Raw genomic sequence first — 12,908 nt, forward strand, 5'->3', positions numbered from 1 at the left:
CACGATGGAGGCCCCAGGCTCGGGGCTCGGACCCTCCCCTCTCTCTTTCATCCTGCCTTCTCTCTGCCTTCATCCCCAGCAGTGGGCTTCCTCCAACCCTCCCACCCCATGTCCCCATTCGTCCCTCACATGCCCCTCCCTTCCGGCTTCAAGCCCTGACTCCCAATTCCCACAAGCCCCATTCCTCTCATCCCCTGGACTTGCAAGCAGCGGGAGGGAGAGAGCCCCTGCAGGAGTGACGCTCACGCCCCTCCCGCCTCCCTCCCCAGCGGGCACAGATCCCCTGGCAAAGGCAGGTGGCAGAGCTGCTGACAGCAGCTGCTCTCGGGCTCCTCTCCTTGCCCTCTGCTGGCTGGGCTGCCTGGCCTTGGCTCCCTCTTTCTCCAGGTGAGAGGGGCACCTGGGGTTCAGGTCTCTCCTGCTCCCATGGATGCCACAAAAAGTCCCCAAGAACAGGAGCAGCAGAAGTCGGTGAGGGAAGCCTGGGACAACCCTGCCTATAGTGGTCCCCCTTCACCTCATGGGACGCTGAGGATTTGCACCATCTCCAATCCAGTGACGCCCCAATGCCAACCCACAAAGCCTGGGGATGGCCCCCAGGAAAAGGCTCCCAAGACCCTGATGTCCAGCTGCTGCCTGCGGGTCCACCATGCCATCAGAGGTATGGGGACATGGTATGGGGGAGGGGGTCTCAGGGCATTGTAGTCAAGAGAAGAGGTGGCCAGAAGCTCCTGGGGGGAGGTGGTCTGAAGACATGAAATTGCAGTGTCTTTGGGGTTTTTGAGTTGCCTGGGTTAGAACTGGCTACTCCGGGCCGGCACCATGGCTTAACAGGCTAATCCTCCGCCTTGCGGCGCCGGCACACCGGGTTCTAGTCCCGGTTGGGGCGCCGGATTCTGTCCTGGTTGCCCCTCTTCCAGGCCAGCTCTCTGCTATGGCCCGGGAAGGCAGTGGAGGATGGCCCAAGTCTTTGGGCCCTGCATCCGCATGGGAGACCAGGAGAAGCATCTGGCTCCTGGCTTCGGATCAGCAAGATGTGCCGGCCGCGGCGGCCATTGGAGGGTGAACCAACGGCAAAAAGGAAGACCTTTCTCTTTGTTTCTGTCTCTCTCTCTCTCTATCCACTCTGCCTGTCAAAAAAAAAAAAAAAAAGAACTGGCTACTCCTGTGCTGAGGCCACACTTGAGTCTGCATGGGGACGCTGGCAGGGTCATCACTAGGGGCCCACAGGGGCACGTGGGGGCCAGACTGAGAGAGGACGTGGGTGCGATGTTTCCTTAGACTGCCCGTCCTGGGGCCTCCTTTCCTGCCCTTGTTCTCTAGGATGCAGTGCGCCCACCCTGCCTGCCTGGGGGACCTGGAGGGAGCAGGGCAGGGCGAAGTGAGCAGAGTGGCCCGATTCAGTGAAGGGGCGAGGCAGTGGAGGCGAGGGGCTCAGGTGCACTAAGGCGCACTCCCAGGACAGAGGGGTGGGGTGGCAGGAGCGACGCCGCTCTCAAGCATCCTGGGCACCCATCCAGGACTCTGGGGAACGACCCTGACGGAGAACACAGCTGAGAACCGGGAGCTGTACGTGAAGACCACGCTGCGGGAGCTGCTAGTGTACATCGTGTTCCTGGCAGACGTCTGTCTCTGTGAGTAGCTTCTGCCTCTGTGTCCCTCTGTCCTGGCGCTGTGTGTGCAGTGTCCGTGTCTGCCTTCCAGTGGGCGACATCCATCTATGCAGGCGTGGCCAGCAAGCTGTTAAGACAGTGGTTTGGGTAAGAATTACCAGGGAACCCAGTTGTTAAGTTCCGGTACTGACGCTGACTCAGCGGCTCTGGTTTCCTGGTGGAGGTGGGATTTCAGCCTTCTGTACGGCGTGGAAGACACTCCTTTCTGTGTGCTGGCCTCAGTGTACTTCATTACTGTGCTACCTCCGACCGCTGTTTCTTTAGAGGCAGGGAGGAGGGGTTTCAGGCGGCTTCCCTGAAGCTCTGGCTGGAGACACAGCCTGGAAAGCTTGTCTCAAGTGGCGGATGGAAGGGTGGACTATGGAAAGAAAGAGTAGAAGACTGTGTGCAGTGCTGAAGTTGGCCCAGGCCCGTCTCTCAGGCCTGAGGATGAGGGCAGAACTTTGCACTCAGCTAATTAGTTTGCTCAGCAGTTGCACAGGAAGTGAGGTTGGGCTCATTTACTGGAGATGGCTGTGTATGGGGTGCTGGCTAAAGCTGCAGCTGGGCCACACAACTAAGGTGCCCCTCACTAGAGGCCTGGAGGCCTCCAGCAGGTGCTGTTCTTGTTAGGGGCGCGGGTGTCTGAAGGAGGAACCTGAAGGTCTGACAGCCTAAGCGGATGCCATCTCGTCGCAGTGTGAGCGCTCCAGGAAAGCTGGGCAGAAAGCACTTGCTTGTGCCGGGCGCTGTGGGGATCTGTGAGGACGAGGGGGCTCCCTGAGTGTTTACCACTGGTCTCTCAGCACGGGGTGACAGGAGCCATGCGTGCAAGGAACAATGGCGCACCCCACGTACATTCTGCAGGGCCTCTTGGGTTCCTTTCAGCAAATGACTGTCGCACGTTCATTGTTGACCTTGACCTTTGTCATCACCACCTGCTAGGAAGCAGTGTTCCTTTCCTCTTTCAGATCCCGTGACACTCGCTGAAAGGCACAGGCAGCTCCCCTCTCCCTGAGTGACTTAGATGTCTGTAGCTCCAGGTCAGCCTTTGAGACACGAGCAGCAGTCTCTAGCTCCCAGGGTTACAGGGAATCGTGTCTGACTCCTCCGTATGGGGCTGGCTGGAAGCAGTGGGAGTTTGGGTTCTGGAAGCGCAGAAGTCCGGTCCACTCATGTTCTCCGCTTTCAGGGGTCAGTGCAGGGGTCAGTGGCAGGTGCTGTGGGGCTGGTCAACGTCAAGGCAGAGACTCAGACCAGTCGCTGTGGAATCCTTGAGGGGCCGGGGCTTCAGAGGCCTCTGGCTTGAGGCTGCAGAATGTGCAGAGTCCCCGCTCTGGCATCTCCCTTGGTGCTCTGGCAGGTGGCAGCCAACCCCAGCCTGGGCAGTGCCGATGGGGACCTCACTGTCCTGGAGCGTTCTGTTTTCCTACAGTTGGGCAGCTCTATTCCCTTCCATTTCCAGAGGCCCCTCCTCTGTGCAGACACTGTGCGGGGTTCATAGACGGCTGACACGTGGGCCTTCCCCATCAGGGGCTCCCTTCTCCTTTTTAGAACTTTCTTATTCTCTTGAGTCATTGGCTTGCCTTAGCCTCTGCAGTGACCTTTGCACTGTTTGAGTGATGTAGCTGTCATGTTTCTCCTTGATCATCTGTGCTTCTAGTTAAATAATTTCTATTTCTCAGGAAACCAGACACTGTAATAGTGTTCTTAGAGGTGGTCTTATGTACAGGTGGAAGGCACAGGCTCTGAATTTGCACGGATTTAGGTTCAAGCACCACACTCGACTATTTACCTGTGAGGGACACTGAGCAAGTTGCTTACCTTCCTTGAAGCTCAGTTTCCTCCTGTGTACCTACTACAAGAGGATTGTGGGAGGTAATATCCGTGAGGTCATTCACTGAGTGCCTGGCTTGTATTAGAAATTATTGTGGATGCCCACCACACTGATGCCTGTCTCCAGCCCTGGTATAAATGAAGCCAAGTACAGGAGGAAAACATCCCATGGCCATTTGACCAGACCAGAATGCTCCTGCTGTATCCAGACTTGGGGGCCTATGAGGTCAGACAAAGGAAGTGATATCTGAGCAGAGACTCACGAGATGAGCAACATTTCGTTTGCAAGGGGAAGATGAAGAGAAGGGAAGTTCCTGAGAAGAGGGGAGAGTATTACCAAGGCCTGGGGACGTGGAGGCACAGTTTAGTGGATGTGCGTCATGTGCAGGAGCAGAGGGACTGAGCAACGGAGTGGGAGCAGATGAGCAGGCCAGTTAAGCAGAGGCAGATCGTGGTGGGTTGGATAGATCATGATGCATAATTTGCACTTATCCTGAGGGCCCCAGGGAAATCACTGAAGGGCTATAAGCATGGGAGTGACATCAGAAATTTTAAGTTCTGCCAATTCTGGGAAGCAGATCTAAGTTGGACCTGAGCAAGTTGAGTGGGGAAGATGATGATCCTGTGCTAAACATATTAACTGGGTATTTTATTTAAGCCTTACAACAACATTATCATGGCCACTGAGCCCATTAAGTGGCAGCAGAGCATGCTGGTTAAGCCCCAGGCCGCTGAGGTCTGCCTCTGGATTCAAGGTCAGACACTTCCAGTTTCCAGCTGTGTGACCCTGAGCAAGCTTTCTCACCTCAGGAATGATCATATCTACTTGGTGAGATTGTTGTGAAGGTTGAATTAAATAGCCACCAATATGTTTAGCACAATTTCCATCTTGCACATGGCAAATACGGCCTGTTGTTCCTTCAACTGATAGCACACTCTGTAAAGCTATGAACCCAGCCAGTAATGGAGGATGAAGAGGGGAGAATTAATCTGGAAACCCCTAACTCCTGTGTGTTAAAATCTCTAAACTACCTGAAGACCTGCCATTTAACTACCCTTGACACTGAGAATTGGCATCCACACGCAACGTGCCAGCCTTCATGAGAGCTTTCTATGAAAGAATTTGGAGACCTTTGTAGTCTGATGGTTCCTACCATACTTAGTAAAGTGATACTCCTGCTAGTTTCCTAGCCTCCATGCTCTCCCTGCCTCTTCATTCTTTCAAACAAATTTTCAGATCAATGGAGTCTTGGACATGGTCTCAGTAGGGCCACTGTGGCACTTGCAGAGGTCCTGGCCTCACCTCCCTGGCTTTCAGACCCATTAATCTCTGAGCTCTGGCCACGTGCACACTCTTTCCATAGGGATGATGTAGCCCCCAAGGGGATGAAAATAGGTTCTTGGGGGCCAAAATCCCCTGGGTATTGTAATGGCTTTCAGCCCTCAAAAAGGCAACAATACAGAAGCAAATATAGTCTATTGGGAATTAAAATGTAATTGGGGTGGGGAGTGATTAGGAAGACAACATCTAAAGAGGCTCTTTCAGGGAGGGCTCATGCAAAATGTTAATAAACACTGGAGGGGCCAGCGCTATGGCATAGCGGGTAAAGCCACCACCTGCAGTGCCGGCATCCTATATGGGTGCCGGTTGAGTACTGGCTGCTCCACTTCCCATCCAGCTCTCTGCTATAGCCTGGGGAAGCAGTGGAAGATGGCCCAAGTCCTTGGGCCCCTGCACCTGTGTGGGAGACCAGGAAGAAGCTCCTGGCTCCTGGCTTCAGATTGGCTCAGCTCCAGCCATTGCGGCCAATTGGGGAGTGAACCAGCAGGTGGAAGACCTCTCTCTCTTGCTCTCTCTCTCTCTGCCTCTCCTTTTCTTTCTGTATAACTGTGACTTTCAAGTAAAATAAATAAATCTTAAAAAAGAAAAGAAAAGAAAAGAAACACTGGAAAGAACCAGCTAGTTTTGCTCATCAGTATACTGATTGAGCTCTCCTGCCTGTGGCTGGGGGATCCAAGTCTGGCCTAGAATCAGCACAAAGCAGGTGTTCCACCAGAATGCTGTTGTCTAAGGACTGGAGTGCGTGCTTTCCCCGTCAGTTTCTGTGACTGGCCGCAGATGCTCCAGGACCCTGGTTTAGTACTGGGGAAACTCTGTAACCTAATGGATAGATAAGGACATGAGAGTCAGACAAACTGGATTCAGATGCTAGCACTGCCACTTCCTGATGTTGTGGCCTGGGGCACTTCCTTGGTAGAACAAGCATAATAATTCTTACCTAAATAGAGATGACAGGTATTAGGAATCTAGCACAAACACTGGTAGCAATTATCTTTTTATTATCTAGAAGAATTTCAAAGCCTTTGGTCCTGTAAAAACAATACATTTCAAAAACTAAACCAATATAAAAAGGCTATATAATGTGTGTTTCCAGGTAAATGACATCCTGGAAAAGACCAAACTCTGGAAATAGTAAGTTCCCAGTGGTTGCCAAGGGCTGAGAGGTGAGCTGAATGAATAAGCAAAACACGGAGGATTTTGAGATCCCTGAAGGTACCCACGATGGTACTGGATTATGTTACAACATAGATGGAAATCATTATACATTTGTCCTAACCCCCAGGATGAACCACACCACCAGTGAGCCCCAAAGCACACTACAGTAGACCTTGCATGATAATGAGTGTCCATGCAAGTCAGTTGTGTAACGAGTGTAGAACTCTAGTGTCTCTAGTGTGTGGTTTTGTTAGCGGGAAGGCTGCAGCTATGAGGGTGTGGGCGCAGGGAATACATGGGGAATCTTTTCCCCCTCAGTTTTGCTGTGAACCTTTAACTGCTCTAAAAATTAGCATGCATTTTCAAAAATGCATTAACAGTAACTTTCATGGCAATATTTGATCATATTTATTTCAAAATAGCTGAAAGAATTACAAATATCCTCACCACAAAGAAATGATACATATTTGAGGTAATGGATGTTAACTGATCAGATTTTATCATTTCTCATATATACATGTGACAAAATATCACATTGTAGCTCATAATTATATACCATTTTTATTTGTCAAATAAAAATTAAAATATATAACAATAAAATAAAAATTTCTTTTATAATTTGTAGTTGGCTTCACATAAAGAGATAATAACCCTTGAGCAGCACCTTTTTTTTTAAATACTTTTTTTAAAAAATTTATTTGACAGGTAGAGTTATAGACAGTGAGAGAGACAGAGAGAAAGGTCTTCCTTCCATTGGTTCACTCCCCAAATGGCCGCTACAGCTGGCGCTGCGCCGATCAAAGCCAGGAGCCAGGTGCTTCCTCCTGGTCTCCCATGAGGGTGCAGAAGCCCAAGCACCTGGGCCATCCTCCACTGCCCTCCCGGGCCACAGCAGAGAGCTGGACTGGTAGAGGAGCAACCGGGACTAGAACCTGGTGCCCATATGGGATGCCAGCGCCGCAGGCAGAGGATTAACCAAGTGAGCCATGGCCCCAAGCAGCACCTTTTAAGTGACCACTACCATCATCATCATTAATACTTTATCTCACTGGGTCTTCCCAGTGCCTCTATGAAATTGGCTCAGTTATCATGTCTGTTTCACAAAACACAAAGGAATCAGATCTGGCAACAGTTTGCCCAGGTTCACACAGGAAGCAAGTGGAAGAAGCAGGAGTCCAGGTAACCAACTGTTTGCTGACTCTGATTCTGAGACTTTCCCTGCTGGGGCCTCCTGCAGCCTCTCTGTGTGCACATAAGCCACATACTGATTCATTTCCACCCATCGACATCATAGCAAAGATGACTCCCTGCCTTCCCTCGCAGTCTGGAGAGAATGTGACTAGCTCACTCATTTTCTTTCTTCTCATTGATGTATTCAAAAGTTGAAAAAAATTGGAAGACATTTTAAAATATAATTGGCTGCCACCAATTATATTTTTTATTTACCATCCATATCCATATATTTACATATTTTACTTCTTGAATTTTTGTGCTTTCATTTACAATTGCATCACAAACATTTCCTTTTTTTTTTTTTTTTTTTTTTTTTTTTTTTTGACAAGCAGAGTGGACAGTGAGAGAGAGAGAGAGAGACAGAGAGAAATGTCTTCCTTTTCCATTGATTCACCCTCCAATGGCCACCACGGCCGGTGCGCTGCGGCTGGTACACTGCGCTGATTCGAAGGCAGGAGCCAGGTGCTTCTCCTGGTCTCCCATGGGGTATAGGGCTCAAGCACTTGGGCCATCCTCCACTGCACTCCCGGGCCACAGCAGAGAGCTGGACTGGAAGAGGGGCAACCAGGACAGAATCCGGCGTCCCGACTGGGACTAGAACCCGGTGTGCTGGCACCGCAGGCATATTAGCCTATTGAGCCGCGGCGCCAGACTCCTTATATTTTTAGGTAGGTTTATATGACAACTGTCACACAAAAATTAACTGAAACATTTCTCTTGTGGTTTCAGTATTTGCCTGTTATAGATAAATGTTTCTATACCTGCTGCTTTTTTTTTTTTTTTTTTTTTTTTGACAGGCAGAGTGGATAGTGAGAGAGAGAGAGAGACAGAGAGAAAGGTCTTCCTTTTTGCTGTTGGTTCACCCTCCAATGGCCGCTGCGGCCAGCGCATCTCGCTGATCCAAAGCCAGGAGCCAGGTGCTTCTCCTGGTCTCCCATGCGGGTGCAGGGCCCAAAGACTTGGGCCATCCTCCACTGCACTCCCGGGCCACAGCAGAGAGCTGGCCTGGAAGAGGGGCAACCGGGACAGAATCCAGCGCCCCACCGGGACTAGAACCCAGTGTGCTGGTGCCACAGGAGGAGGATTAGCCTGTTAAGCCATGGCGCCAGCCTATACCTGCTGCTTTTTAAAAACTCTTGTTGAATAATTTCTTTTTTTTTTTTTTTTGCCCCGCCGGCCGGCCAGACACGCTCTCCCGCCGAGGGGCAGGAGAGAGGGCTGGCTGTCTTGGTGTCCGGGACCAGTGTCTCCGACACAGCGACCGACACTCGCCTCTAGGCCGAGGCCGAGCTGCTCCGGGAATGGCGACGAGTCGCCAAACAGCCTCTTGTTGAATAATTTCTTGAGAATTTCCATGGAGATATACTACTAGGCCAAAGGACAGGAATCTCTCCTTAGTACTTGCTGAGTGTTGTCATTGTGCCTCTGTCTGAGAGGAAACAGACTTACCGTGACACCAGTGTTGTGAATCACACCAGTTTTGTCACAACCTCACAAAATTGGATTTTCTCATTTCTCATTTTCATGATTAAATAGGAATAACATGGTACAATTTCCTGTAGTGTGTTTATCTTTGATTACTAGCAAGGAAAGGCAGTTTTCTCGTATTTTAATTAATAACATGTACTTACTTGGTGTCAATTGCATAAGAAACCCTTTAGGAGGGACACAGGGCAAGAAAGGGAGGAGCTGAGAACTTGGACGGTTCAGACCCTTGGTGGGAACCAACCAACAGGACTCTCATTTCCAAGATCTGGTTTCCTGGAGCAGAAAGAAGATTTCACACAGTTGGGCCTCAGCTGTGCAGCAGTGTGGCCTGCATGGGCCCCCGTTTCTTCTCCCCTACGCCTTATTCTAGGGACCTGGTGGACCTAGAAGCCAGAGCTATTTAGCATCTCATCTGGCTAAAATAGAGCTTTTTCAATCAGGTGATGTGGTGAACCATCACTCTTCTCCTAATAACATTATCAGCTGTGCAGCCCTGTCACCTTACAAAGAGCTGTCACACCCATCATTTCATTTGATCCTGACAGCAGACCTGGAGGGGACAGATACTATTACTTCTCTTCCACAGAGAAAGAAAATGTTAGTATTGTCATTATGAATCATTCAGGAGTGATGGTCAGTCATTCGGAGCCATCCCTGGTGGGCAGAGTCAGCCCTGACCCAGCTATTCCTCAGCAGAGAAAGTGCTAGAGACTGATCTTCCTGCTTCCTCTCCCGCCACCCCCACACCACCATGTTATTTATGAAAGGGCTTCCAGCCCTTTGTCTTCTTGGAGGGATGGCTGTAGCCTTTTGTTGGTGGAGAAAACATTGAAAGTCTTTGTGTAGAAACAATGGCTGTTTGTTTTAGGAGACATTATTGACATCTCAAAGGTGCACCTGGAACTGGCAGTGTATAGGAGAGGCTCTGAGCCAGGCCAAGGCTGAGTCTGGTTGCCATGGAGTTGATGGGGAAGGGCAGAGACCCTCAGCCTTTGGTGATTCATATGTACACGTCCATTAATGCCAACTGGATGCTGTTTATCCATCATGCTTGTCATGAAATGCCTCCCTCTAGTCACTCTTTCTTTCAGTGGATCTCAAGTTGCTATCTATAGATTGTTGGAATCTCGTATTTTCAGGAGAGGTTACAGTGAGCTTAGAGATCTGACAGATGTCTTTTTTTTTTTTTTTTTTTTTTTTTTTTGACAGGCAGAGTGGATAGTGAGAGAGAGAGACAGAGAGAAAGGTCTTCCTTTGCCGTTGGTTCACCCTCCAATGGCCGCCGCAGTTGGCGGGCTGCAACGGGCGCACCGCGCTGATCCGATGGCAGGAGCCAGGTGCTTATCCTGGTCTCCCATGGGGTGCAGGGCCAAAGGACTTGGGCCATCCTCCACTGCACTCCTGGGCCACAGCAAAGGACTTGGGCCATCCTCCACTGCACTCCTGGGCCACAGCAGAGAGCTGGCCTGGAAGAGGGGCAACCGGGACAGAATCCGGTGCCCCGACCAGGACTAGAACCCGGTGTGCTGGCGCCGCAAGGCGGAGGATTAGCCTAGTGAGCCGCGGCGCCGGCCAGATGTCTTTCTTGACTAAGCATTCCTAGAACTGACTAGAAGTGGAACAGAAATGCACTGGAAGTTCAGGAAGCGTCTGTGGGTGAACCCCTGTGTGGCTGTAATGACGACAGAAGGTAATTGGTCACATAGAATCATGGCTTTTGTGAAGGTACAGTGATAGAACAGAAAAAGCACAAGACCTAGAATAAGATTCAAATGAGGGTGCTACCACTTATTAGCCATGCATCTCTAGCACACAGGTCAAGACACTTAAATCTCTCCATGGCTTGGTTTCCATCTCAGGTGAGGATAAAGTCTTCCTTTGTGAGTTTGATGGGAAACAAAGTACATGGACTACAGTAGACTCTCAGTAAATATTAGTTCTGTTGCACATCAAAGATTAAATTAGGAAAATGCTGAAAGGGATCTCAGTGCTCTGGTTTGTTGTAGATGTGATCAGGCTTGGGCTCTGCCAGTGTAAGTGGCCAGAGAAAGAGCATGGACCCCGTATGTCACGGAGCGAGTCTGAGTACCAGCCCTGCCTCTTGCCAGATAAGTGAGCTTGAACAAATCCTTGACAGCCAGAATTTCATGATTCATAGGAAACTTTGCTCCTGGGTAAGATGGAATCATCAGGCATGGGATGTTGGGAGACACTGTGTGGACAAGGTCTTTAAAAACTATGAAATAAGGTACACAGGTAATGGAGTACAATGATAGTGATAGAAACACTTTAACTTATTGGTTAGTGTTCGCAGGAAGGCTAAGGTTTGATTTCAGGCATATTCTCGGTACTGGGCAGAGATTCTAGCCCAAGAAATAAGGCATATAGTACACACTAGTCCTCAGTGCTGTGCTCTGAGGAACGCTTGGCCTTCCTGAGACCCTTTCTGGGGTTTGTGACATCCTGTCTTACCTAATAACATAAAGTCGTGTTTTTTTCATATGATTCAACTAAACCACAAGTTGCAACAGATTGAATGCAGCAGACATGAGAATCCAGCTGCTTTCTATTAAGACAGAAGGAGATTTGCAAACATGAAAAACAATGCTACTTTCCTTTTTAAAAAAGATTTATCTATTTATTTGAAAGGCAGAGTTACAGAGAGGCAGAGGCAGAGAGAGTGAGAGAGAGATCTTCCATCCACTGGTTCACTCCCCAGATGACCGCAATGGCCAGAGCTGCACCAATCCGAAGCCAGGAACCAGGAGCTTCTTCCCGGTCTCCCACATGCGTGCAGGGGCCCAAAGACTTGGACCATCTTCCACTGCTATCCCAGGCCACAGCAGAGAGCTGGATTGGAAGAGAAGCATCCGGAACCAGAACCAGCATCCATATGGGATGCGGGCACTTCAGGCCAGGGCTTTAACCCGCTGTGCCATAGTGCCGGCCCCACGAGATTTAATTTCTAATGAGGCAATGATTGAAAGATATCACCCAAATAAAACTTTTTGGAAACCTCAAAATTTTTAAGAGTTACAAAGGAGTCTTGAGAACAAAACATTTGCGAGCTTAGCAACTGAGAGTGGTCTAATTGATTATTTCACAGTATGGGGGGAAAAGGACAGTGAGACAAGAAGGACATCCTGGGTATTGACAAATCCATCCACTCAGACATTTATGAGGTCCTACTATGTGCCAGGCCCTAGGTCCAGTGCTAAGGGCTTTGGAATATAGGAGGCACATCCTCTGACTTCAAGGAACAAGGGAGGCCCCCAGGTAAACCAGCAGTGACAGAGGTGAGCAGCGCCGCCGGAAGGGCAGCTCCAGGACCATAGTGATGTGGGGCAGAGTGCTCAGGGAGACCTGGGCCCTCCTGCAGGTCCCAGAAGCAGGAACCCATTCAAGTCAGAGGAGGCCCAAGCTCATTGCCAGGGAGGCCCAAAGGCATTGCCATTTCCTTGCTTGCTTGCTTGTTTAGCAGTGTTGGCTCAGCCTGCAGGAGGCAGGGGTCAGAGGAGGTGTCAGCCTACCAAGCCAGCTGAGGCCTCAGGCGATGAATAAGTGAGATCTTTGCCAGGCAGAGTCCCAGTGGGCAAGTGAAAGGAGAGAAGGTCAAACAGGGTTTCTTCTCATTCCCTTCCAAACTCATGAAAAATAAAACCGGGAATGTCTCTATTAAATTTTTACCCCATGTGTAGTCCTTGTTTTTAAAGCCAAATCTGGAAGGAGTGTCGGAGCCTCTCCCTGTCATCGCTCTTCCCAGTGCTGTGCGTCAGGGCAGCCGTTCTCTAGACACACGGAAATGGAGGTGATCTTGGGGGAGGGGCTCTGGTTGGTTCACACTGGAAGGAGGGGTTTGGTCAACGCGGGGCCTCAGTGAGATGGAAAGTCCCCGCTGGTGATAAAGCCCTGTGGGAAGCTCTCCTCCCGTGTGATGGCCGAGGGCGGCACAGTCCACACAGGAAGGTCCCTGGACGCGCTCTGTGGAAGACAAATCTGACCTCAGAACAGCAGCGAGGAACCGCCAGGCAGCCCAGCGTCAGGAACTGGCTTCTTGCTGATCCTTCTGGCTTTCCCAGCATGTGCGCTTCCTCTCTACTCTCTCCCAGGCACCATTCTGTTTTCTCCCTCACCTCCGTCCATAGCTTTGGGCTCCTCTTCTTTCTCCCTGACCCCCTGTCTTCCTGTTCCTGACACAAGCC

General features: G+C 50.3%; 1 protein-coding gene across 2 annotated transcripts in view; it reads left to right on the forward strand.

Moving 5' to 3' along the window:
* Window positions 1-426: 426 nt before the first annotated feature.
* The window catches only part of PKD2L1 (polycystin 2 like 1, transient receptor potential cation channel), a 39,276-nt gene continuing 26,794 nt past the window's right edge, over window positions 427-12,908 (forward strand). For both annotated transcript variants that reach the window (XM_062214219.1, XM_062214220.1), the window contains exons 1-2: window positions 427-661; window positions 1,521-1,634. In XM_062214219.1, the coding sequence (XP_062070203.1) occupies window positions 427-661; window positions 1,521-1,634 (349 nt within the window). The remainder of the gene's footprint in view (window positions 662-1,520; window positions 1,635-12,908) is intronic.

The sequence above is a fragment of the Lepus europaeus genome, chromosome 17 (genome assembly GCF_033115175.1).
Source record: "Lepus europaeus isolate LE1 chromosome 17, mLepTim1.pri, whole genome shotgun sequence".
NCBI lineage: Eukaryota > Metazoa > Chordata > Mammalia > Lagomorpha > Leporidae > Lepus > Lepus europaeus.